Raw genomic sequence first — 27,541 nt, forward strand, 5'->3', positions numbered from 1 at the left:
GTAGTCCCAAAATCACAGAACATTCTAAGTTGAAAGGGACACACGGGATCATCAAAGGAATGTTTGAACATTTACAGAGACTCCAGAACTGTGACTTTGGCTGGTCAGTGTCTCTGCTGGGAGCCTCCCAAAGGGCCTTCAGCCACTCCTCAGCCCTGGGCAGCAGCAGCATCACCTCTGCAGGGCCCAGCAGGGCTCTCCTGAGCTGCCCTTGCCCAGCTGCACACAGAGCCTGCCCCAGCCAGGGCCCTGCACACAGGAAGGTTTCTGTAGGGCCGGGCCCAGGGCACACAGGGTGGGATGGGCTCTGTGAGCGCTGGCAGGGACAAGGCACCTCTCAGGAGGGAATGTCCAGGCCCAGGGAGATGCTCAGGGAAGAAGAGGGGGCTGAGCAGAGCAGTGCTGGGGTAACAAGCCCATCCAGCCCCTCACCTTCCCTCAGCCACAGGGAATCCTTTGCCTCTCACATCTCTCAGTGGCAAACTCTGAGTGCAGCAGGAATGCTGGGGATTTCTGACCTCAGAGTGCCAGCAATGATGTGTGGGTAAGAAAATAATGGCAAAAATTCTTTCCTGCTCTCCATGTCCTTTAGAAGTGTGAGTGCAGATGGTACCGAGCCTTTCTGCAGTAGGAGTGATTCCCCTGACAAATCTTGAATATCCAGCCTAGTCCCTCTGCCACATGGCCACAAACCCAGGGCAGTGGGGCAGGGATGGTTCCTCGAGAGGCCCCCCATACAGGCCTGTCTGCTCCTGGCACACTCAGCCAGCACAACTGGAGCTCAGGCAGGGACCTGGGTGAAGGTTTTCCCAGAGCATGAACAAGGGTGGGTGAGTCCCAGCAGGACAGTCTGCAGGGAATGGCCCAGGTTTGGCTCCAAGCAGCCTCTCCTGACTTGTCCCTGTCCTTTCTCCATGAACAGGTGCCCATGTGCAGCCACAGCAAATGTCCAACAGCAGCTCCATCAGCCACTTCCTCCTGCTGGCACTGGCAGACACGCGGCAGCTGCAGCTCCTGCACTTCTGCCTCTTCCTGGGCATCTCCCTGGCTGCCCTCCTGGGCAACGGCCTCATCATCAGCGCCGTAGCCTGCAGCCACCACCTGCACACGCCCATGTGCTTCTTCCTGCTCAACCTGGCCCTCAGCGACCTGGGCTCCATCTGCACCACTGTCCCCAAAGCCATGCACAATTCCCTCTGGAACACCACCACCATCTCCTACAACGGATGTGCTGCTCAAGTCTTTCTGATATTCTTCTTCCTTGGATCAGAGTATTTCCTCCTGACCATCATGTGCTACGCCCGCTACGTGTCCATCTGCAAACCCCTGCACTACGGGACCCTCCTGGGCAGCAGAGCTTGTGCCCACATGGCAGCAGCTGCCTGGGCCAGTGCCTTTCTCAATGCTCTGCTGCACACGGCCAATACATTTTCCCTATTCCTGTGCCATGGCAATGCCCTGGGCCAGTTCTTCTGTGATATCCCACAGATCCTCAAGCTCTTCTGCTCCAATTCCCACCTCAAGGAACTTGGGCTCATTGCTGTTACTGCATGTTTGCTTTTCGGATGTTTTGTGTTCAGTGTTTTCTCCTATGTGCAGATCTTCAGGGCTGTGCTGAGGATCCCCTCTGAGCAGGGACGGCACAAAGCCTTTTCCACCTGCCTCCCTCACCTGGCCGTGGTCTCTCTGTTCCTCAGCACTGGCATATTTGCTCACCTGAAGCCCCCCTCCATCTCTTCCCCATCTCTGGATCTGTCCCTGTCAGTTCTGTACTCGGTGGTGCCTCCAGTCCTGAACCCCCTCATCTACAGCCTGAGGAACCAGGAGCTCAAGGCTGCAGTGAGGAGACTGGTGACTGGATGCTTTCAGGAACATTAAACTGCTGTCCAATTTCTGCCATCACTTGTAATAAAAGTAATCTTTGATAATTTTTTATGGTTTGGTTATGGATTGTTTTACCCTTTGTTTTACTTTTTTCATATTGTCCACAATAAATGTCATTGTTTGTGCCATTTTTAATTTTTAGTAGTTTTCAAGGAACTAGAGGATCTTCCAGGAAAGATTTCTGCAAAGATGTCATTTTGTTGCCTTCTCTGGAGCTGCAGCAGCAATGTCTGTGTGCAGAGCTGGGGCAGATCAGGGCTGGCTCAGCAGCTCTGGTCCTGCTGGCCACACCATTCCTGATCCAAGCCAGGAGCCATTGGCCTTCTTGGCCACCTGGGCACACTGCTGGCTCATGTCCAGCCTGCTGTCCATCAGTCCCTGCAGGTCCCTTTCTGCCTGGCTGCTGTCCAGCCCCTCTGTCCCCAGCCTGTAGCACTGCAGGGGTTGTTGTGGCCAAAGTGCAGGACTCGGCACTTGGACTTGTTAAACCTCACCTTGTTGGATTTGGGCCCTGGATCCAGCCTGTCCAGGGCCCTGTGTAGAGCCTACCTACCCTCCAGCAGATCAATACTCGCAGCAAACTTGGTGTCACCTTGATTCCATGAGGCCCAGAGTGTCCCAATGGTGTCCATGATTCCATGAGGCCTCCCAGTGTCACAATGTCCCTTTGGTTCCATGGGACCCCTTGATGTCACAAAGTCCCTTGGATCCTTGGGCCTCACAGTGTCACCAGGATAAAATCCCAGTTCTCTCAGCCGCTTCTCACAGGACTTGTGCTGCAGACCCCTCACCAGCCTTGCTGCCCTTCTCTGGACACATTCCAGCCTGTTGGGGGGTGCCGCGGGAGACAAGACTCATGCTATCATGATCATCAAGTCTCAGTTTATTGTGACAGATTACACAGTTTATATATGTTCGTTAATTAGCTCATACATATTGCAAAAGCCGAGCTCATGATTGGTTGCTATGTGACTTGTGCTACTATCTTGCTCTACTGTCCTTGTAGTTAGTACTTCTTTGTTCCTCTTTATCTTTTATACATACCAAGCAGTTTCAATCATCCTGATTTCTGCACACCACCTGCTTTCAGGGTCATGGAGACCTTACAGCAGTCACGTAGCCCTTCATACTTTGACTAATTTTACAGTTTCATGTCCCTTGCTATTTAACTATTCTTCTGCCAAGCTCTCTACACCAGCCCTCCAGGTCCTTCCAAAACTGGGGGCCCAGAACTGGACACAGCACTCGAGGTGCTGCCCAACCAGTGCCAAACACAGGGGAAGAATCAGTGCCCTGCTCCTGCTGGCCACACCATTCCTGATCCATAGGAGTGCCAGGGTATGAAAGACGGAAATGTGGCGAGGGGGTGGGGACAAAAGAGTGATTGAATGTCAGTCACCAAGAGTCTTGATTCTCATATATGTTTAGACTGCATTAGAAGGTGCTGGGGATCAATATCAATTGGACATTGATTATATCAATCGATAAACAAGAAAAGAAAGCAGGACAAAACCATTATCACTTCATTGTTTTCAATGTACATTATCTTTGAATACACTTCTGAAATCTGTCTTATTAGCCACAGAAGAGTTGACAACTTCAATTATTCCCAGGTGATTTTCTTGTTTGGGCGTTTTAAACAAATGTATATGAGCTTTCCCCTTTGAAATCCTGAACTGAAGAGCTCAAGAAAGAAGAGGACTCTGGAGCAGTAAAATCCGTCAGCTACCTCCAAGGGGCTGAGGATCCATCCCCATCAGAGCAGCAATGAGCAGAAATGGGCACAGCTCTGTGGCTGCCCCAGCTCTGGGATGGGCCCTGGGCCTGGAGCAGGAGCAGCTCTGGAGGGCCCCAGGGCCGGGGCTCTTGTGCTGGCCTGGGCAGATGGGATGGCAGGAGGGGCTGCAGAGCTCTCAGCACCTCAGGCAGAGGGGAGCAGGGCAGCCAGGGAGCTCCTTTGGCCTTGGCCAAGCCCCTTCCCCCATGGTGGGGCTGAGTCCTGGCTGAGCTGCAGCTGCTGCTGTGCCCTTGGCAGGGGCTGAGGCCATGGGGCAGTGCCCAGAGCAGCCTGGGCTGAGCAGAGCTGTGGGGCCAGAGCCGGCTGGGCTGTGCTGGGGAGAGGCCCTTGGTGCTGCCCAGAGCTCAGGGCAGCTGGCAGAGCTGGCAGGGAGCTGGGCTGGGCTGGGAGAGCCTGGCACAGGAACCATCAGTGTCCATCTCAGCCTGGCTGAGCGGGCAGGGGCAGGACTCAGCCCAGGCCTTGTGGGGCAGGGCCAGCGCCTGGGCAGGCATTGAAAACAGGCAAGAGCCCGAGAGAGGAGGCTGCTCTGTGCCCTTGGGGCATGGACAGAGCAGGGAGGGGCCCAGGACATTTGTCAGCGCCAGCCTCTGTCTGTGCCAGCCCTGGGCAGCCCTGGCTGCTGAGCCCAGCTCTGCCCTGGGCTGAGTTTGGCTGTGGCCCAGCTCCATCCTCCTGCGGGGCTCAGGACCTGTTCCCGGCCATGGCCAGCCCTGGCCGCCTCTCTGCTGGCCCCGAGGCCGGCAGAGCCCGGGCAGGGCTGTCTGTGCAGCCCCACAGGTGCCACGGGCTCGGCAGGAGCTGGCAGAGGCTGCCCAGCAGGGAGGCCATGGGGCACAGAGCCCCAAGGCTGCCCAGGGCCCCACGGCACAGGGGCCGTTCCCAGCCGCAATGCTCCTGTCCTGGGCTGGGCTGCACAGGGGCTGTGGCACCATGGCTGGGCCAGCACAGGGCCACCGAGGGGCCATGCAGCCGCTGCCGGGGCTGGCAGCAAGGCCGGGCACAGACAAGGAATTGCTGAGCATGGCCTGCGCTGGCCAGGGCTGCCTGTGCCCAAGGCAGAGCTCAGCTGCCCTTGGGGGCTGCAGGAACACTCAGGAGCCCAAAGAGCCCCCATGGCTCTGCTGGAGACCAAGGCTGGAGCAGGGAAATGCAGGGATGCTGTGCCATGGGGAGAGCATGGAATTCCAGCACACACCTCAGCTCTCTGATGGTCCCGGCACCATGCTGGGTCCTGTTCCAGACTGGAGCAGAGCAGATGTTGATGGCACAGGAGCCCTGCGGGGCTGGCAGGGACCTGCAGCTTGCAAGGTGCTCTGCTCTCCCTCAGCTCCTCTCTGAGAGATCCAGTCCCAGCTCGGCACCTCAGGGCACAGGTGGCATTGCCTGGTAATGGGCACACAGCTGATGTTGATGTCTGCCTGGAAAGGGGCACCAGTTTTAATACCTTCCTGTTTCCTAATATACAGACATGTTTTTATTATCCAGGTTACTTGAGTACTTTTAAGAAATGGCAACGTTTTCCCTCTAGGAACAGTAATTTCCTGGAAGTGTACTGATGGCAGGAGGAGAAATACTGATCTTCGCATCTACTTGAGTCACCAAGATTCAGTTTATTCTTTCCTGTCCCTCTTCCTTCAGTTTCCACTTCTCCTTTTAAAAATGGCCTTGTCTAAGAACATCTCTTCACTAGAGCAGCTGCATCTATGTCCTTCCTGTTACTCCCAGATTTATTCCTCCAGATGCTTTCTGGTCATTCAAGTGCCTCTCCACTGACTGGTCTCATGCTTTGAGCTTCAGGGACTTCTCAAATTTTTCTGAAGTTAAAATAAATATATAATTATTCAATGCCTTACTTATATTTATACCTATTACATAATTACATTTTCTTATGTCTTTGTCTAAAACTGTCCCTGTATGAAAATCCCTTGGGGATGGGGGACATGTCAAATGCTGCTGGGACATCACAGAGAGCTGAGGGGAGAGCTGTGATGGTTATTAAATTGTTCAAATGTGGAACTTGTGTTTGTTGGCAAGAAACCTTTCTGTGCTTCTGAGTGCCACCAGTCCCTGAGCCCAAAGGACACAAACCTGATGAGTTGTGGTTTCCACTGCAGGAGCACTTGGACCTTGGCTCTGCACAGGAGAGCTCTTCATCCGCTTTCCCTCTTTTCCTCCCTCTGGGCATGGAGGGAGCTCCTGCCTTCAGCCTGTGACTCGTGTGTGCAAAGAGCAAATCTGTGCAGAATCGGGGCAGGAAGGGTTTGGGGGACCTTGGGATCTGTGCTGGGCACAGAAGGTGTTTTCCATTGCTCTGAGACTGTCTGCTGTGCACAGTGGATTTAATAGCCAGCAGAGGAATGACTTTTGCATTTGATGGAGCTGTGCCTTCCCTTGGCTTTGCTGGCTGGCAATAAATGAACATCCCTCTGTGTCTGGGGCAGCTCCTTCTCCAAGGAAAGCAGGTGGGAGTTGGAGCCCAGGAGCTGAAACCTGAAGGTGCAGCCTGGGCTGGAGGGAGCTCAGATTTGCACAAGGCTGCTCTGAGTGCCAGGGCTTGGATGGGGGAAATGGTGGGGTGGGGGTAGGGACAGAGTCTGATGGATTGTCAGCCACAAAGGGTCTTGATTTTCATATCTATTCCAACTGCATAAGGAGGTGCTTGCATTCAGTGTCAATTGGAGATTGCACTTATCAATGAATTAACAGGAAAAAATATCTAAAGAGAAGCTAAGAAATCTTTTCTCATGGTCTTTGTAAATATAGTGTATTCACTTTAAATAGGCTCCTGAAATCTGTCTAATCAACCACAAAAGATTTGGAAACTTTAATTATTCCCAGAGGCTTGGCTTAGTTCAAATATTCTGAATGTTAATGAGTCCTGAGGCACTGAATTCCTGAACTGAAGAGCTGAAGGCTGAATAAGCCTCTGGAGCAGTAAAATTCAGCAGCAGCCTCCAAGTTGCTGAGGATGTCAGCAGCCCCCACTGAGGCCATCCCTGCCCAGAGACCCTGGGGGAATGGGCAGACAAGGAGAGCGTCCCTGGGGCTGGGGCAGCAGAACTCAGAGGCACCAGCAGCTCCAGGTGGGAAATGGAGTGTGGGATGGGGCTGTGAAAGCCCTGCCTGGGCTGTGCCAAGCAGGACACACAAGCCTTGACCCCCATGCACTAAAAAACTCTCTCAAGGAGACATTTGAAAGGAATGACAATAATCTGTATCCTCTGAGTTGGATGCACTGAAGCAATACTATCAAGAGTTTCTCAGGAGCTCTAAGCAACAAAACAGCCTTTACTGGGAAATTTAGAAAATCAGTGAAACTTTGGCAAACGTTTTAATACGGCATTCAATCAACAAAAAAAACTTCTCAAAGCATTATGATGGCCCATTCAACTTCACAAACTCTGAGCCTGTTCAATTTTAAGTTAATCAATATTTGCAAGAGTACAGAAATAGAAGAGGTAGATACAGAAAGAGAGAAAAAATAAGATACAGAGAAGCACACACTCAGCTACCAACTCCTGGATTCCAGTGGTGTTCAGATGGAAATTCCAAGAGCAGGTAGGGTCAAGATGTGTGCTTGCCTTGTGGTCAGCCTTAAATAACCCTTGGTGTTCCTGGGCCCTTCCCCCAGGTGGGACTTGGGGTCATTTGGTCACTCAGGAGCTGGGCTGGGGCTCCAGAGGTGGCTGTGGAACATTGCCTGTGCTGTGCCAGGGACTGGCAGACACTGCTGGGCTGGGATAGAGGCTCTGGGGGGATTGGGGTTCCAGGGCAGGGCAGTGCTGGGGTTCCAGGGCAGGGCAAGGCTGATCCCGTCCCTTCCTCCCCTACACATGAAATGTTTCCAGCCAACAATCTCCTCCAGTCTGTCACAACAGTCAACATTGGAGGTGAAATACCAATATGGCCATTGGCACCTGCAGGAGAAGGACAGTTCTATTCCATAGGAAGGAAAGCACAGAGCCCCACTGTTTGGAAGGCAGGTGAGAGTCTCATTAGGCCAAGGCCAGGCAGACTTGTCAGGAGTGGCAGATTTTGTCTGGTGGCAATCTTTGGAGATAGGGAATTTTGGAGACAATCTCAATTTTGGCCATGAGCACCTGGAGAAGCAGGACAGTTCTTTCCCAAAGGAAGGAAAGCTTGGATCCTTCCCCCGTATTTTGGAAGCAGATAAGCAGTGACCCTTACCAAATGACTGCCTGCCAGATTTGTCCTGCCAATATGTCCATGGGAACAATCCCTGGATATAAGGAAATGGAGGTGAAACCCCAGTTCTGGCCATGTGTGCCTAGAGAAGAAGGAGAGTTCTTTTCCATAGGAAGAAAAGCCCCGAACCCCAGTGCTTCAATAGCAGATGAGAAGAGACCCTGCAGGTGCCAAGCTGTCAGGCAGCCCCTGGAGGCCAAACCAGCCAGACCTGTTCCATGTTTCCTTGGTTCCTTGGGACCCCACAGTGTCCCAGGGGTCTCCGTGGTTCCCCAGGCCCCACAATGACACGGAACTCCTCTGTTCCATGAGGCCACAATGTCACAATGGACCTTTGGACCCTGGGGTTTGCGATGTCACAATGGTCTCCTTTGGCTCCACAGTATCACAATGGAACACTGATGACACGAGGCCCTGCAGTGTCACAATGGACCTTTGGTTCCCTGCAGCCCTGCAGTGCCACAAAGGCCTCTTGGTTTCACGAGGCCCCACAGTGTCACAATGGTCCCCTTGGTTCTGTGGGGACCTCCAGGTTCACAATGGTCTCACTGGTGCCATGAGACCTCACAGAATTGTAGCATAATATCCCCATCATGGTGATAATTAGCATTGACTCCGTGATTCCAGAAGGCTGATCAATTGCTTTATTATACTATACTATACTATACTATACTATACTATACTATACTTATTCAGAAAAACTCATCGTGCTTACAGACAGTCCGATGCACTCAGACCAGTTTGGTCATTGAATGCAAACAACAGCACCACTGGCCATTTAAGAAATCACCTTTTGGCAAACAAATCTCCATAACACATTCCAATGTTTGCAACAGCAGGTGCAGCAAGTAAAGATAAGAATTGTTTCTCATTCTTTTCTCTGATCTTCTCACAGCCTTCCCCAAGATGATGCCTGGGAAAGTTGTGCCTGCAGCTCTGTGGCCAGAGAGTTGCAGCCACATCGCAGTTTCACAATGATTTGCTTATTCCAGGGGGCCTCATAGTGTCCCAATGGTTTCAATGATCCCATGAGTCTCCTCAGTGTCACCATGGTCTCCTTGGTTCCATGGTGCCCCACAGTGTCACAATGGCCCCTTGGTTCCATGAGGCTGTGAAGTCTCTTAATGGTGTCTCCATGATTCCATGAGGCCTTCCAATGTCACAATGGACCTTTGGCTCCCTTGGGTCTCACCATGTCACAATGGTCCCTTGGTCCCATGACACCCCAAAGAGTCATAATGGTCTCCACGGTTCCCTGAGGCCCTGTGGTGTCACAATGGACCCTTGGTTTGATGGAGCCTCTCAGTGTCACAATGATCCTGACATTCCCTGGAGTCACACAGTGTCACTACAGTCCTCTTGGTTCCATGAGGCCCAGAAATGTCACAGTGCTCTCCAGGATTCCATGAAACCCCACAGTGTCACAATGGTCCCTTGGTCTCAGGGCCCTGCAGTGTGGAGAGTGTGGGAAGGGCTTCAGTTGCAGCTCTGCCTTTGTCACCCACTGGCCCATCCACACCGGGGAGAGGCCCTACGAGTGTCCCCGGTGTGGGAAGAGCTTCTCAGACCGCTCATTCTTTGCCTGGCACCAACGGAGGCACCAGTAAGGGAAGCCCTACGAGAACCCCACCTGCAGGAAGAGCTTCGTGTGCTGCTCCAGCTCCATCCCCATCAGAGGACCACCCTGGTCAGAGCCCTGGTGACCACATTCTCTGTGATACACAGATGGAAGTGGCTGGTGTTCCTTTTATTTTTGCTCCAGTTATCTTTTATCTTCCTCCATTCAAAACACAGAAAATTGTGGTAAAAATCAGCAAATTCATCAAAGTCATCTAAAGCCTCACATTTTACTTGTGTTTTGGGGAGTCTTGGATTACAGGAGATATCTGTGAGGAAATGGGTGTGTTGAGCGTATTTGGTTTAGTTGTCTTTATTTCTTGGCACTCCAAAGGTGAGAGGGACAGATCTGTCAGCTCAAAACAACTCAGTGCCACTAAAAACTACTGAATCCCACCCCAAAACTACTTGCTTCCACTGCATCTCAGGGTGAAATTAGGTTGCAAGGAGATTGGGCAAAGTGGGATGCAAATCAGAATGGGCATTGGGTGGGGCGGGATGGGTGGGATGGGGTTTGGGAGGTGTGAAATGGGGGAAGTACAGCCTGGGAAGAGGTCTTGATGTCCAGAATGGGTGGGATGAGTTGGGGTTGGCATTGGGGAGGTGGGGTGGGGTCTGGAATAGACAGCCAAAGTTTGGGGATGATTAAGATAGGGGGAACCCGTTACTGAGTGAGTTTTTGAATAGTCTACATTCATGAAGAGATGCTGGGGTATCTCACATTCCTGAAGCAGTTTTGGGGCACTCCAAAACTCTTGGGGGGTTTCCTGAAAGCAGTTCCATGGAGCCCCATGGCCAGGGGTGGTTGCCACAGGCATAAGCTCAGTGCTGTGCCAGAGTCCATTGCCTCGGTGCTGAGAGCAGAGAAATTATGAATGGCCCCAGACATCTCCAGTGTGTTTGTGTGGAGGCCTGTGAGCTTACTGGGGAGAGGGCAACAGCAATGCCCTGGAGAGATGCACCTTAGGCTCTGGGCATTCCTCACAGCTCAGGGTGAGGACAGAAGCTTCCCCCATGGTACTCTGCAGCACTGTGTTAATTTGTCCCAGATCTGTCCTCCAAATTGGCCTGTTGGCCTTTCCTAACCTTTTTACCCTCATATGTTCATGTTCTAGCAAGTTCTCCCTTCCCTGTCTTCTCATTGCTTTATGTCCCTGCCTATCCACCCTGGCATTCCCTATTAGTCCCTTTTCCTGTGTACCACCCCTAAACCCTGACATCCCTGATGCTCTCCTCAACCCCCTCTGTTCCTGTATTTATACCCTAAACCCTCCTTTGTCTTTAACCCCCAGACCCCTTGACTGCCAGATAAACCCTCGCTGGAGCTCCATGCCTGGGCCCTCCCGTGTCCTCACTGCTGAGCAGCTCCGTGTGTGTGTGTGTTTGTGTGTGTGTGTGTGTGCTGGGCTCCCATGGCTCCTACCCGTGAGCACAAAACACTCCCAGGGAAAGTTGTGCCCGCCACCACCACAGACTGACAGTGTCCCTTGGGACCAAGAGGCCTTTGTGACACTGAGGGACCAAGGAGAGCATTGCTGCCCTGCCAGACCTCATGGAACCAAGGATCCACTGTGACACTGCAGGGCCTTGGGGGGCCACGGTGACATTGTGACACTGCAGGGCCCAAGGATCCAAGAAACTTTGTGACACCAAGGGGTCCCATGGAACTAAAGGGACATTGTGACACTGGGAGGCATCATGGAATCATGGAGACCATTGGGACACTCTGGGGCCTCATGGAACCCTGGGGACACCAAGTTGTCTGGGAGTGTTGATCTGCTGGAGGGTAGAAGGGCTCAGCACAGGGCCCTGGACAGGCTGGATCCAGGGCCCAAATCCAACAAGGTGAGGTTTAACAAGTCCAAGTGCCGGGTCCTGCACTTTGGCCACAACAACCCCTGCAGTGCTACAGGCTGGGGAGACAGGGGCTGGACAGCAGCCAGGCAGAAAGGGACCTGCAGGGACTGATGGACAGCAGGCTGGACATGAGCCAGCAGAGTGCCCAGGTGACCAAGAAGGCCAATGGCTCCTGGCTTGGATCAGGAATGGTGTGGCCAGCAGAAGCAGAGCTGCTGTGCCAGCACTGATCTGCCCCAGCTCTGCACACAGACAATGCTGCTGCAGCTCCAGAGAAGTCAACAAAAGCACATCTCTGCAGAAAACTCTGCTGAGAGATCCTTTAGTTCCTTTAAAGCCACTGAGAGCGCAGCCCCTCATTGACACAGTCTGTGGGCACAAGGAAGGTGGAAAGAAGCAAAATGAGAAATGGCATATGGAATGGCTTTCCTTTGTGGACAAGATTAAGAAATAAAACAAAGAAAAAGAACCTCCAAAATGAAACCTATAAGAAGCATCACAGATTACTTTTATTACAGGTTATTTGCAGAAATTGGTCAGCAGTTTAATGTTCCTGAAACCTTCCTCTCATCAGTCTCCATAGTGCAGCCTTGAGCTCCTGGTTCCTCAGGCTGTAGATGAGGGGGTTCAGGGCTAGAGGCATCACTGAGTACAGAACTGACAGGGCCAGATCCAGGGATGGGGAGGACATCGAGGGGGGCTTGAGATTGCCAAACGCTGCAGTGCTGAGGAACAGAGAGACCACAGCCAGGTGAGGGAGGCAGGTGGAAAAGGCTTTGTGCTGTCCCTGCTCAGAGGGGATCCTCAGCACAGCCCTGAAGATCTGCACATAGGAGAAAACAATGAACACAAAACATCCAAGTCCTACACACACACTAACAGCAAGAAACCCAAGTTCCCTGAGGGAGGATTTGGAGCAGGAGAGCTTGAGGATCTGGGGGATTTCACAGAATAACTGGCCCAGGACATTGCCATGGCACAGGGGCAGGGAAAATGTATTGGCTGTGTGCAGCAGTGAATAGAGAAAGGCACTGGCCCAGGCAGCTGCTGCCATGTGGGCACAAGCTCTGCTGCCCAGGAGGGTCCCGTAGTGCAGGGGTTTGCAGATGGACATGAAGCGGTCGTAGCACATGATGGTCAGGAGGAAATACTCTGCTGAGATGAAGAACATGAAGAACAAGACCTGAGCAGCACATTCTGTGTAGGAGATGGTGCTGGTGTCCCAGAGGGAATTGTGTATGGCTTTGGGGACAGTGGTGCAGATGGAGCCCAGGTCGCTGAGGGCCAGGTTGAGCAGGAAGAAGAACATGGCCGTGTGCAGGTGGTGGCCACAGGCTACGGCGCTGATGATGAGGCTGTTGCCCAGGAGGGCAGCCAGGGAGATGCCCAGGAAGAGGCAGAAGTGCAGGAGCTGCAGCTGCCGCGTGTCTGCCAGTGGCAGCAGGAGGAAGTGGCTGATGGAGCTGCTGTTGGACATTTGCTGTGGCTGCACATGGGCACCTGTTCATGGAGAAAGGACAGGGACAAGTCAGGAGAGGCTGCTTGGAGCCAAACCTGGGCCATTCCCTGCAGGCTGTACTGCTGGGACTCACCCACCCTTGTTTCTGCTCTGGGAAAACCTTCACCCAGGTCCCTGCCTGATCTCCAGTTGTGCTGGCTGAGTGTGCCAGGAGCAGGCAGGGCTGTGTGTGGGGGCACTCAAGGAGCCATCCCTGCCCTGCTGCCCTGGGTTTGTGGCCATGTGGCAGAGGGACAAGGCTGGATATTCAAGATTTGTCAGGGGAATCACTCCTACTGCAGAAGGGTTTGGTAACATCTGCACTACCATGTCTGGAGGACATGGACAGCAGGGAAAATATGTAGGGAATGTTTTTCCTACCCACACAACATTGCTGGCTCTCTGAGGTCAGAAATCCCCAATATTCCTGCTGCACTCAGAGTTTGGCACTGAGAGATGTGAGAGGCAAAGGATTCCCTGTGGCTGAGGGAAGGTGACGGGCTGGATGTGCTTGTTACCCCATCACTGCTCTGCTCAGCCCCCTCTGCTTCCCTGAGCATCTCCCTGGGCCTGGACATCCCCTCCTGAGAGGTGCCTTGTCCCTGCCAGCGCTCACAGAGCCCATCCCACCCTGTGTGCCCTCGGCCCGGCCCTACAGAAACCTGCCTGTGTGCAGGGCCCTGGCTGGGGCAGGCTCTGTGTGCAGCTGGGCAAGGGCAGCTCAGAAGAGCCCTGCTGGGCCCTACAGAGGTGATGCTGCTGCTGCCCAGGGCTGAGGAGTGGCTGAAGGCCCTTTGGGAGGCTCCCAGCAGAGACACTGACCAGCCAAAGTCACAGTTCTGGAGTGTCTGTAAATGTTCAAACATTCCTTTGATGATCTTGTGTGTCCCTTTCAACCCAGAATGTTCTGTCATTCTGGGATTACAATTCCTGTTCTGCTTCTCTCAACCCCCTGTTGTCTATAATTAAAGGAAAAAAAAAAGCCCTTGCAGTAGTGTTAGAACAGTAAAGTAAAAACCAGATCTTTATTGGAAGCTTCCAGGTGTCTCAGTGGGAATGGGGCACACCCAGACCCTGATTTCAACAATTCATAAAGGTTGATTAATTAGGATATTTAACAGGAACATCCAGTAGGAGATTCAGTTGCCCCAGTTACACACCCCTGGCTCAACCCGTTGGAGTAAGTCCAAGGGGCTCTTTGCCACATTTTACTTGTAACTATTCACATTGTGTGTATTCTTCTTGCAGATCCTATTCCTGATAATAAGACTATAAAGTATTTCAGGAATGTGTTTAGACAGTCAGCTTATTGTTCTTAAATCTTAGAGATAGGTAGGAAACATACTAGAGTCAGTTAAGTATTACAATTATATAAGTATATAATAGTAATTTAATAAAGGTAATTAATTGTTTAATAGAGTAAAAAAAGGAATATAGATTTAAAACTATATAATAGCAATTTACAGAGCTACAGATAATTGAAAAATATATGAAAACCAAAATATTTTTATCACCACCCCAACATTCCCATCCGGCTCTAAGCAGGAAATTGAAAACACTCTCAGGAAAGCTCCTGACCTTTACAGCAATCCCAGGCTTACCTTCTTTGGGAAGTGTCCTCCGGAGCTGTGCCCAGGCTGGTCTGGAGCTGGGAGCAGCCCTGCCCCAGCCAGCCCCTCTCAGCAGCAGCACCTGCCCTGCTCAGGGTGGCTCCTTCCCCCCACAGCTCCTGGCCAGCGCTGGGAGCAGCTCCAGGGCCGGCTGAGAGCTGTCCCTGGCAGGCAGCAGAGTCCCTGGCCCAGCACAGCGCCCTGGGCTGCAGGACCCTGCTCTGCAGGACAGCCCTGGGCACCCCTGGCTGCTCTGCACAGGAGATGAGCAGAGAATGCACTCACAGGGTCTGTGGGCATTGGCATGTTCCAGCTTTAGGAGATCACTGCAGGAGCTGCAGCTGCATTGTCCTTCAGCCAGAGGTTCCTGTGCCAAGGGCTGGCAGTGATTCTGCCCCAGGCACTTCTCAGCCCCTTCCCAGCCCTGACTGATTGAAGCTCTCTGTGCCTCTGTGCTGTGCCCGGGCTGGCTGCAGGCAGTGCCCCAGCCCTGCTGGGCTGGGAGAAGAGCTGCTCAGCAAGAGAAATGTGCTTTTGAAGCTCTGCTTGGTTACCAGGATCTCCCTCTGTGCCAGGAGCCCGGCCCAGTTCAGCAGCACAGACACAGCACAAGGACTTTAATGACCCTCTGGGGCTTTGTGCTCAGCCCTGAACATCAGGCCCTGAGCGGGAGCTGCAGAAACCTCTTCAGAACTCCAAGTCAGAATCCAACTCCAAAGTTTCTTGGACTTTTAATGGGTCCCACTGAGGGACACGACTGAGAAAGTGTCCCCAGGCAGAGCAGAGAAGTGGAGGCACTGATGCCAGGTGGGGACAAAGAGAAGCCAAGTCTTGGTGCCCTGGGGCACAGCAGGGTCTGTACCACCAAGGGCTGTGAGGAGACACCTTGGCCTGAGGCCCTGGGGCCTCCTGGCACAGCCCCAGCCAGGCTGGGCACTGTCAGCCCCTTGTCCTGCCCTCAGCATCCCCCCCTAGCCCACATCCCAGTGGCCTCAAGGATCTCCTGGAAGGATTCCCTGGGGAGCCTTGGTCAGGAATGGCCCTGGGGGCTCCTTCATGCTCCCAGGGACTGCAGGATTTTCAAAGGACTTTGGCTTTGGATTTTGCCTTGGAGTCTCTGAGAGCTTTGTGCAATCATGGCCTCCAATTATCTGCTTTAATTAGTCCCTGGAGAGGCTTTGTCAGGAACAACACTCATTGGGACTCATGAATGCTTCAAGGTACTTTAGTTCTTTTAAGGTACTTGGTGTTTCCCTTTTGGTAGGGCTCTGTGACAGGTTTGTGCAATGATGCCCCCAATTATCTGCTTTAATGAGTTCCTTGAGAGCTTTTTGCTGCCACTCAGTGGGGCTCATTAATACTTCGAGAAAGTCAAGGTTTTTAAAGTACTTTGGATTCTCCTTTCCACACTGAATGTATCTGAGATGTTTTTGTGCCATTTTGAGTCTCTGAGAGGTTTTTGTGCCATCCTGGCCTCCAGTTCTCTCCTCCAAGGAGTCCATGAGGAGCCTTTGTTGGGGATGGACCTCAGTGGGTCCCATTAATGCCTTGAGACACAATTGGGTGTTTCCTCTTGACTTTGCCTTTGGCAAAGTTTTGTGCAATATCCTCTCAGGCCCTGAAGTTCCAGGGCTCAGCTCCAAATGCACCACGGAGCTCATTAGGATCATCAAGTCCTGACAAACCATGGCTCTGCCTTGATTTCCCTCTTGTCTGGGGCAGTTCATCAGGAAGTTTCTGTAGTGGTTTTGGTTTGCCAGTTTGAGATTTCTTGGCCAATGCATTATTTAGTGGGTTGGTTCAGTGTTGCTTGATTACCAGTGCACTCACTAGAATATACTGTGAGATAGGGTTAGGAGAATAGCAAAGTAGGCTCAGAACTTTAAAAGAAAAGTTTAAATTTCTAAAGACAAGTTTATTAACAGTAACTGAAAGGGTAATAAGAATCAGAACAAAACTTTCAGAACACTTCCCCTCTCCGTACAACCTGACAATGTAAAGAGATCAAACCTAAATTGTCAGCTAAAAGGGAGAAAAGTTCCTCTTGTTAATGTTATGGAGACTTCTCCACAAGAAAACAGTTATCTCATGGCTTTTAATTTCCATGAATAGCAGATGCCCAGGAAAATCTGTAATTGTGAAGTCCCTCCCATTTTTCCACAGCTTTTCCTACAGCTGTCTTTATAGCCAATGTTATGGGATATTAGTTAAAAGATGAGCTGTTTAATAGCAAAAGTTCTTTTCACCAATTTCTGAAATAATCTTCATCTCTGGGAACAGAGGTCTTCCTCTTCCTGGGGGCACAGGTTCTCATCACTTTTCTCTCTTTCTCTGTTCAAACTTCTCATGGGATCACAGCAACTGCAACATTTGCTTACTTTAGCATGGAGGCCTTTGCAGAAACAAGTAATTTCCCCATACTTTTCAATGCCTTACAGAGAAAAAAGAGAGTCTGATATATCAATTACATCCTTCTCCATAGTTTTACCAGAGGATTCCAGCCCCAAGATCAAGGCATCTCCTCATCCCTCCCATCTGGGACTCAACTTCCCCTTCCCTGCCCTTGGTGTGTTCATGTTGCTCCTCTGTGTGCCTGCCCTGTGTCCTTTTCTCTCACGGGAGGGAGGATGGCAGCACTGGCAGAGTCAATATCTGCCCGGGGCTGCAGATGGTTCCGTGAGCCTGGCCGGGCTCGGTGCTTGCGGCCGGAGCTGTTTTGCCATGGAGGTTTCTGCAGCGGCTGCGCTGGGGCTGTGTCAGGCTGGGCCACGCTGGGGCAGGGCCAGGATCTCAGCAGCCAGGCCAGAAGGCTGAGATGGGGCTGGGCTGGCCTTGGCACCTCTTTATGGCCTGAAGGGAAAGAAACCCAGCCAGGCTTTCTCATCCTTTAACTTGTGTCTGCACAGAGGCATTCCTTAGTTCCTTAAGTTTAACTGATTGTCCATTCTCAAAGCTAATTACTGATTGTTTTTTGTCAGACACAGAGGAAACTGCTAGCAGCTTCTCTCAGGACATCACTTCTGTGATGCAAAACCACCACAGCAGCACAGAGCACAGAGCTCCTCTGTCCATATGTAGTGGTCATATGCCCGAGGCCTCAGAACCCCTCCTTGGGAGATCTCTGGGCCCTATCCAAGGTATTTTCAAATGAAAATATTCAGCTCATGGTCTAAGAAAATCATCAGAGGACAGAGCCAGCCAGACCTGTCTGTCCTGGCTACTTTTGTCTGGGAGCACTCTTTGGATATACGGAATTTGGGAGGCTAAATTCTAATTTTGGCCATGGTTCCTGGAGATGAAGACCCATTCTTTTCCATAGGAATAAAGGAACAGAGCCCTAGTTTTTCCCTGGGTGGATGAGAGATGATCACCAGAGGACATGGCCAGCCAGAACTGGGAGGTTTTTTTCTGCAAGATACACTTGCATATAGGAAATTTTTTATGGAGAGTACCAATTTTGACAATGGGTATGTTAAGAGAGGGACAGTTCTTTTCCAAAGCAAGGAAAGCACAGAGCCCCAGTGCTCCAGGAGCTGATGAGAGGCAGCCTTTGGCATCCCAACATCAGCCAGACCTGTCAGGTGACCCCCGGCAGGCCAAGCCAGCAAAACCTGGTCCATGTTCCCTCAGTTCCATGGGGCCCCACAGTGTCCCAATGGTCCCTGGCTTCCAGGAGGCCCTGAGGTGTCACAATGCCCCCTTGGTGACACCAGGCCCTGAAGGATCAGAATGGTCTCCACGGTTCCATCAGGCCCCACAGAGTCATGGTGGTCTCTGGGTCCATGGAGCCCCGCGGTGTCACCATGGCCCCTTGGTTCCATGGGCTCCAGTGGTGCCACAATGATCCCCTTGGTTCCATGAGGTGCCCACAGTGTCACAGTAATCTCCATGGGAAGGAATGAACCGAGCTCCAGTGTGGCAGGGGCAGCCACCAGAGACCAAAGCCATCCAGACTTGATGATACTGGCAGATTTTGCCTGGGAGCAACCCTTGGATATAGGGAATTTTAGAGGTGGGATCCCAATTTCAGATATGGACACCTGGAGAAGGACAGTTTTTTCCATAGGAAGGAAAGCACAGGGCCCCAGTGTTTCAAAGGCAGAAAAAGAAAGAGGTGGCTCTTGGGAGGCTCATGCAAACAGACCTGTTCTTCCTGGCTGCTTTTGTCATGGAGGAATCCTTGCATACACAGAATTTGGGAGGAGGAATCTCAATTTTGACCTCGGACACCTTGAGAAGGACAATTCTTTTCATTGGAAGGAAAGCACTGACCCCAGGGTTTCAAAAGCAGATGAGAGGCAGTCTCCAAGAGGCCAAGGGCAGCCAGACCTGTCTGTCCTGGCAGCTTTCACTTGGGAGCAATCCTTGGATGTACAGAGTTTTGGAGGAGGAATCCCGATTTTGGCCATGGCCCATGGAGGAGAAGGAGAGTTCTCTCCCATAGGAAGGAGAGCCCAGAGCCCCAGGGCTTCAGGGCAGGTGAGAAGCAGCCCTCGACATGCCAAGGTGGCCAGGTGGTCCCCAGGAGGCCCAGACAGACAGACCTGGTCCGTGTTCCCTTGGTTTGGTGGTGATGCCTTGAGAGGCTGCCTAGAACAGAGCTAGGCAGTTTTAAAGGAATAAAGCAGGTATTTATTAAAAGGCCTTCAAGGGATACACCTTGGGCAGTACAAGAGCCTGGCCCTGTCTCCATCCTAGATGGAATCCAGGTCACGAGTTTTCACTGGGGCAAACAGGGAGATTTGGGCTGGCAGGATGTGTAAAACAATCTCCTGTAATATCTACCTGTTCTCACACAGAGCACTTGGCTGCAGGGACACATTCCCATCATTCCTGCCCAGGTTTCAGGATTCAAACACTGCTGTCCTTCCCAGGAGCTGTTCCTTCAGCTGCCTCGGGAGGGCCTTTTGGCCTCTGGACCCACACTCTGGCTCCATTATTAGCACTGCTGGATCTAAACCCTTTATCTCCACCAACAGCAGTGATTTGAAGTGGACCTCCTTTTTTTCCAATTGTTCTAAACACTGACAATATCAATAATTGTGCTACTTTGTCATGGGTTTGAATAATCCAATTTTGTTCACTATTGTTTAACCAAATTACTTCAATTTCTCCTTGATAATCTGCATCAGTTCCTCCTCCCATGACATGAGCACTTTGCAAGGCCAAGCTCCAGTGAGCAGTTACCAAACCAAAGTGTCCTGGAGAAATCTGGATTCCTGTTCCTCTATTGTTAACTCTCCTTTGCTTCTGATTTATCCTAACTAATTCCAGTCGATGAGGGTCCAGCCCTGCAGCCTCTGGGCTGGCCCTGCCAGGGCCATCACACCCAGAACAATTTCCCAGGCAGTCCCAGTCTCACTGCCCAGGGCTGTATTTGCACATTGGGAGCAGCCGTGCACAGCCAGGGGGTTTCCATTTCCCCAGGGGCCATTGTTAAGGTCATGGAGCACATCTGGAGATGGGTTCTCCATGGGGACAGGTTCCCAGGTCTCATTATTTAACTGCTCTTTTAACAACCCCTTCTCCGCCTCCTCCTCCTCGCCTTCCTCCTCATCTTCCTCCTTCTCATTCCCATCCTTGTCCTCATCCTCATCCTCGTCCTCGTCCTCCTCCTTCTCCTCTTCCTCCTCCTACTGGTCTTCCTCATCCTCCTTGTCCTCTTTCTCCCCCTCGTCCTCCTCCTCCATTTACTCGTCCTCCTCCTCCTCATCATCCTCGTCCTCGTCCTCCTTGTCCTCCTTGTCATCCTAATCCTCCCCCTCCTCCTCCTCCTCCTCCTTGTCCTGCTCATCCTTATCCTCCTCCTCCTCATCGTCCTCCTCCTCATCCTCATTCTCCTCCTTCTCCTCCTCCTCATCTTCCTCCTCCTCCTCCTGGTCCTCCCCATCCTGCTCGTCCTCATCCTCCTTGTCCTTCTCATCCTGGTCCTCCTCCTTTTCTTTATTCTCCTCCTTGTCCTCCTCCTCCTCCTGTTCATCTTCCTTCTCCTCCTCATCCTCCTTGTCCTCCTCATCTTCATCCTTTTCCTCATCCTCATTCTCCTCCTCCTCATCGTCCTTGTCCTCCTCTTCCTCCTTCTTCTCCTCCTCCTCCTAGTTCTCCTCCTCATCATTCTCCTCATCATCCTCCTTGTTCTCGTTCTCTCTTCTTCCTCCTATTCCTCCTCCTCATCTTCCACCTCCTCTTTATCCTCCTCCTCTTCCTTGTCCTCCTCCTCCTCCTCATCCTCCTCATCCTCCTCCTCCTCCTCATCCTCCTCATCCTCGTCCTCCTCCTCCTCCCCCTCCTCCTCCTCTGAGTGTGGTTCTCAGGATTCAATTACTCTAGGATTCCAGGAACCTGGAACTCTGGGATTCCATGGCTCTGTGACCCCATGGATGAATTCATGACTGTCTCCAAGGCCACGAGGGAACGTTGGTGCCAGCGGGAGGGGCTGCAGTGCAGGGGCACCAACAGCTGAGAGGCGACTGCAGCTGCTGCTGCTGCTGCTGCTGCTGTTGCTGCTGCTGCTGCTGCTGCTGCCGCTGCTGCTTGTGGGGGTGCTGCTGGCAGGGGCAGGGCCCTGGTGTGGCTGAGCATTGCCATCTCAGCCTGTGAGCTCCTGGGAGCTCAGGACAGAGCCAGGACTGACCCAGGCTGGCAACGCCCTTGAGGACGGACACAGAGAATGGAAAGTGCCAACAGAGTGGTTCCGAGCAGGTCTGTGGGAAGGAGGAGTGAGGGAGGATGAATCCCCTGCCCAAGGCTGCCAAGGGAAGGCTTTGGGAGGGAAAGGAAGCCTTGACCTGACACTAAGTCCTTCAAGGTCTCTTTTGCCCACGCTGAGCAGGATTTCATAGGCTTTGTCTCAAGTCAGTGGCAGGGACAGAAGTGGTGGGAGCAGCTGGAAAGCAGGGCTGTGTATTCCCTCCCCCCAACCTATTTGGGAACATCTGAGAAAGGTCTCCATTGTCTGCCTGCAGCCAGCTTGGGGGCCCTTCCTCTCCTCCTCCTTCTCGGGAGACTGGGCTTGGTTTCTTCTGTCATCTGCAATGCTGAGCTTCTCTCTCCTCTGACCCAGCTGCTCAGGTTTGTGTCCCTGTGTCTCACACTTCCTCCTCTTCCTCCTCATCACGTACTCCTGGAGCCTCTTTGGGCAGCTGGACTGGAACTGGCAGCAGCAGGTGAGCCCTGAGTAGCACCTCTGGCCTCCATCCTTTCTGCAGGGCTGGCCAGAGCCTTCCTGCCAGGGGCGAGCCTCTTTCCTGTCTCTTCCCGAGGCAATATAGTCTGGATCTTGGCTCTGGCCTCCTTTCTTTCTCTTTCAGGGAAGGATCAGCCATGGCTGAAGGGATTTTCCGTAGGTACCTGGTGTTGATGGACATTGTCAGCATCAACCAGCCCTCTGGAAAGAATGGGATTTCTCCTGAGGATGATAAAGGAATTGTCCAGAGGATGAAGGAGCAGGAGGTAATCCTTTGGCAGCACCAGCTGCACTTGGAGGAGGAAACTGCAGACCTGGAAGCCAGACAGGAGTGTCTAGCATGGCCTTTGTGGGAACTGGAGGGAAAGATCCAATGGCACACATGCACGGTGGTTTGCTTGGCTGTCCCTGCCACATTCATGATCTGGAGGCAGCATAGGAATGGAGCCAGAGGGGAGCACAGAGAAGAAAAGACTGACCCGGGACTCCTGGGGAAAGCCTGGAAAGGAGTGGCCTTCCTGACAAAGCCCTTTGTGCTGCTCAGGGCCATTTGCATCTCCAAGGGCAGAACTGGAGGATATCTTCCAGCATTTGTGGATAGATTTGTTGAATTACCTCTGTTCAAACAAAGGGGAACTGAAGAGGATTCTTTCAAAGTGTGACTCCTCCCTATTCCATCAGCAATAGTCTCACAGGATTTATAGGTCAGGAACGTGTACAACACATGGCAGGGAAGCTGGGCAAGCAGTGAGTGCTGTACCAGCAGGGCCAGAACGGTGCAAGAGCCAGCGCCAAACAGGCTGAGGCAGCCAGGCCAATCTCATCGTTCCAGGGCTCTGGGCTGAACACACAGCTTCAATAACGTCAGGTGCGCTCCCCACAGAGCCTTCTGCAGAGTTCTGGGTTAGGACTGCCAGCTTTCCTCTTTATTTTGTATCAATGTTCTGGTTTGAAAGAAAAACCAGTGAGAGACTGTAAGTCAGAAATACAATTTATTGGGAAAAGAGAAAAAACCCAAAAATATGCGCAATAATACAAAAAGAAGACCACTGACAAAGTCAGAATACAACCTAACACCTCTCTGGCCAACATGCTGGTAGCAGTCCAAATTGGAGTGGCTGCAGTCCTCTTGGAATGGCAGATGTGGTTGCTGTGTCTTCTTGGAAACCTGAGGAAAGGCTGCCTCTCTGTCTAGAAAGTCCCGGTTTTATCCAGGTGGGAATGCCTAGCTCCTCCCCCCTGGCCGGAGCATCTCACAATTGGCTGATGTTATTCTGAGTCACGAGTTGTGTCCTTGATCACCTGTTGAACAGAACTGGCTCCTGGAGAGTATCTCTGAGCCATGTGGCAAGACATTGTTGGGCCTATTAACAGGAGTTAGGGAAAACTGCCCAGAGGCAGCTCCTACTCAGATGGTAATAAGAAACATCTTGGTGCTCCAATCTTGGACAATCAGAAAAGGAAATTTTTCTCTCGTTTTACCCATCTTACCTATGCAGATGTGATGGGAGGCCATCTCTCTGTTTGTGTAGGTGTTGAACCTGAGAAAGACAGTCTGTAGTGTCAGCTGGGTACCTGAGGGCTGTCACGTAAGCAGTAAGGGTGATGTCTTGGTTTGACAAGACAGGAGTCTGTGAAGGAGGGCAAAAAGCCTCCTGTGCAATGGAGAAGGTAAACCCCCTCCCTCCGAATTACTAGGATTTTTTAAATTAAAAGGCTCTCAGGCAAAGATATGGGAATGGGAGTAACAATTCTTTACTCGGAGAAAACTAGATAACAATTTAAAAAGGCAAATGCAATCAGTACAAACAAAACTAGTGATAAAGTCCACAACCTGAGGATTCGGGGTGTTGGTAGCAGTCCGGTTGAAATGATAGCTGCTCCTCTTGCAGTGGCTGATGAATTGCAGCTGAAGTGGTGATCTTTAGAAGGTATAGTTTTCTCTGAAGATCTGGTGGCAGTTGGGCCAGTCTTCCTCTGTGCCGGGGCTGCCTCCGAGCTCCGCCGCCGCCGCCTCACCACGCTCCGGCCGCTTCTCTGGGAATCTTGCCGAAGGAGCTGCTTCTCTGGGAATCCCGCAAAGAGGGAGAGTTGCTTCTCTGGGAATCCCGTAAAGAGAGAGAGAGATCTGCTCTGTCTCCAAAAAGGTACCACTTTATACAATAAAAGAGTGCTTGGCTTCCCCCTCTGGGTGGAGCACCTCACAATGGGATGGTTTTATGTTACCAGGCCTGCAGTGAGCCAGTCAAGAGCCCATTAACAAACCATTACCTCTTCGGAGCAAACCATTGTTCTTGGAAGAGATAACAAACCTGCCCAACCTCCCAACAGATGGCAAATAGAATACAAGCTTATCTTACAAGCCAGGACAAGTGAACTGTCAATGTAAATCATTATAAAGAATGTAGTATGTTCCAGTCCCTCTTAACATTAAAATTCAGTGCCACCTGTGGCTCCAGTGGGCTGTGGATTAGGCATGTGTCTTTACCAAAAATGTAATGCTTATCGTAATATTTTTCAATTGGAATTGGGTCCAAAAGCAGGAGGATCTTGGTGCGAAATTAGTATTCAGCCTAAACATTACAACTAATTATGAGTTTTGTTGAATAAATGCACATGTACAAATGTGCCAGCAGTTAGTCTCTGCGATGAGTAGGTTTGAGGCATTTTTTCATTTAGTCTGTAGTGTGAACTTCAGTGCCTGCAGACTTACATATTAAATTTCTCTCTTGGTCACCACTTGATGATTATCGTCACTAGAATTAAATTCTTAGTGTAGTGAGGAGGTGGGAAATAGATAAGAAAGTCTGTTGGGTTAGCATGGCCAGGTTTTGGTAGGTAAAGTAATGGTTTCTGTAAGAAGCTGTTGGAAGCTCCCCCATGCCCACAGAGCAAATGCCAGCCGGCTCCAGGAGAGGCACACTGGCCTCGGCCGGGCCCGTCAGGGATGTGCTGATGCCTCTGTTATTGCTGTGAGTATGTAAACTCACTGAAGAAGGGAAAAGCAATTGCAGCAAAGGAATTGTGTCCAGAAAGGAGCGAGGGTGTGTGAGAGGAGCAGCCCTGCAGACAGCCAGGTCCGTGCAGGAGGGGCAGGAGGTGCTCCAGGCACGGGGATGCTGAGATTGCCCTGCAGCCCTGGGGCAGCCCTGGGGAGGCAGCTGAGCCCTGAGCACAGGGAGGGCACGGGGATGCTGAGATTGCCCTGCAGCCCTGCAGAAGCACATGCCCCAGCAGGAGGATGCCTGAGAGGAGGCTGTGAGCCCGTGGGAGGCCTGTGCTGGAACAGATTGCTGGCAGGGACCTGCAGACCTGTGGAGAGAGGAGCCCACCCCAGAGGAGGTTTCCTGGTTGGACGTGTGATCCTGGGAGGACCCGAGCTGGAGCAGGTTGTCCTTGAAGGACTGCGCTCTGTGGAAGAGTGATCCCCGTTGGAACAGTTTGGGAAGAACTTGTCAGGAAAATTAATCCACAAACACCAGAGTGTTATGTCATTGTCACATGCCCCCAGCTGGGTAATAATTAGCATTGACCCCATGATTCACAGAAGGCTGATCAACCTCTTTATTATATTATATATCATTATTAAGAAACCCATTGCTCTTATATACAGTTATAATACACCTGGACCTAATTGGTCCACTAATCCAAACACCACCACATTTGCTAATTAAAAAAACATCCCTTGGCAAATAAATCTCCATAACACATTCAACATGTGCACAACAGCAGGTGCAGCAAGTGAAGATAAGAATTGTTTCTCATTCTTTTCTCTGATCTTCTCACAGCCTGCCCCCAGGACAATGCCTGGGAAAGTTGTTTCTCTCTGTGGCCAGAGAGCTGCTGCCACAGGTTTATGTCCTAAACAGGGACAGAGGAGTCCTTTTATTTTATTCAAATAAAGGGAGAGGCCATGGGGCATTCCCTTGAGGTCTTTCCAATTCTTGGAGGACACAGCCTCCTTTTCATCCTAATTTCCTTTCTGTCTTTCCACACTGGATGAGGTACTTAAGCGGTACAGACTTCCTGATATGTCTGATACCAAAGATTCCCCTCTAATGTATGACCCTCACTTTTAGATTTTAATTTTCATGGAATCTATGTTTTTCCCCCATCGTTTATTTCATCTTTCAATATCCAATTTCATTTATCAGTAAACCTACAGTTCGTTTGTTGTCTGAGATTGAGAGGCCAGATGTTTTCTATTGCCATCTGTGTAGCAGTTGCCTCTGGACTGTTTTCCTTATCTCCTGTGAATGGGCCCATCAATGTTTCCCCACATGGCTCAGAGATAACTCCCTCCAGAGCCATTTCTGTTTAACAGGGGATCAAGTGTTGCAGCATTTCTGAGAGAGAGAGATCATGATTTATGTTTGGAATGAGATTTGAGCTACTCCAGTCTGGGCCTCAGATTTGGGCCTTGTGAGGCCTTCCAGCCTCTGACGCAGTTAGAAATTAAGAGTTTGTGGCGCAGTTAGAAATTGTATTAAGGTGTCATGGGGAGCACTGGGCTGTCTGGGTGTGAAGTAGTAGAGGTTTATAGTGTAAGGTTTCGGCCACCTTAAGACAAAGATAAACAATGTTAGTTTGCCAATCAGAGTGCCTTTGTAAATTGTAAACTATGTAGATGTGTATAAAAACTGCCATCTTCTCTCAAATAAGCAGAGAACGTTGCATTAATAATATTGGTTGGATGTGCATTCTGTCCGCCCAGCTTTCCTGTTTTATGATATTCCTGGCTTTTATCAAGGACCCACTGTGTTACTCAGAATGAAATCAGCCCATGGTGAGATGCTCCACCCAGGGGGAAAAGCTAAACATTCCCACCTAGATATATCCTGGGATTTCTAGACAGAGAGGCAGCCTTCCCACAGGTTTCCAAGAGGACACAGCTGGGGTTTTCCACTGGATCGACTACACCTTTTCTACAGGACCACTGCTCCAACAGAAACCAGCTTTGGCTTCCCTCTGGCAGAGAAGCCCTTTTGGGCACAGGTTTCTGGGGCAGGAGACGGGCACCGGTGCTGCCGGGGCTCGGGGGAACTCTGCTTGGGCGGGGACTGTGCCTCACCTGCTGCTGTCAGCGCTGCCCGGGCCCCAGGGCTCAGAGCAGCATTCCTGCCCTGGCCCACACGTTCCCGGTCTGTGTCCCACGGCCGTGCTCAGGATGGCCACCATGTGGGACATGTCCCGAGGAGGCCGTGCCAGCTTCTGTGGAGGCCCCGTGCCCTTCCCACCGCGGCTGCGTCGGCAGCTGTGGGGGCTCCTGCTGCTCTGAGCCCGCAGAGCAGGGCAGCGTTTGCTGATGGGCTGAGCCCTTCCTAAAGATCCTGTTGGACTGTCTGACACACCTGGGGCAAGGCATTCCTTCCACCCTGGGCCACTCTGGGGGCTGGGGGTGGCCCCAGGGCAGGTGGCAGTGCGTGCAAGGGCCCTTGGTGACACGGTGCAGCATGGTCACCGTGGAATGGAACGGGACAGGGGATCCAAGGGCCCTTGGTGACACGGTGCAGCATGGTCACCGTGGAATGGAACGGGACAGGGATTCCAAGGGCCCTTGGTGACACGGTGCAGCATGGTCACCGTGGAATGGAACGGGACAGGGATTCCAAGGGCCCTTGGTGACACGCTCTGGCAGAGGTGTTGGCAGTGACATGGCCACGCCACAGTGCTCGGTGCACGTGACAGGACAGGACGGGAGAGAGCGGTGCTGTGAGGAGCCCTCGCACAGCCACTCGTTCCTTGATGACTCCAAGGCTTTCCGGAGGCGTTACTCCTGCAGGTGACCTCCTGGGCAGACCAGAGCACTTGGTGACCCCTGGCCTTCCTGAGGCATCTCTTCTGCAGCTGCCCTCGAGAGCAGAATGTGGCATTTGCTTAGC

The 27,541-nt window shown here is 51.8% G+C and overlaps 2 protein-coding genes across 2 annotated transcripts in view; one reads left to right on the forward strand and one right to left on the reverse strand.

Annotated features, from left to right (window-relative positions):
- LOC144247624 (uncharacterized) overlaps nucleotides 1–27,541 on the reverse strand; it is a 1,666,419-nt gene that overhangs the window by 481,433 nt on the left and 1,157,445 nt on the right. The gene's annotated exons all lie outside the window — the stretch shown is intronic.
- LOC144247602 (olfactory receptor 14A16-like) lies at nucleotides 946–11,819 on the forward strand. Its single transcript, XM_077788894.1, has 2 exons — nucleotides 946–1,871; nucleotides 11,588–11,819. The coding sequence occupies exons 1-2, from the start codon at nucleotides 946–948 to the stop codon at nucleotides 11,817–11,819; spliced, it is 1,158 nt and encodes a 385-aa protein (XP_077645020.1).

Source organism: Lonchura striata, chromosome 29 (assembly GCF_046129695.1).
Source record: "Lonchura striata isolate bLonStr1 chromosome 29, bLonStr1.mat, whole genome shotgun sequence".
Classification (NCBI taxonomy): domain Eukaryota; kingdom Metazoa; phylum Chordata; class Aves; order Passeriformes; family Estrildidae; genus Lonchura; species Lonchura striata.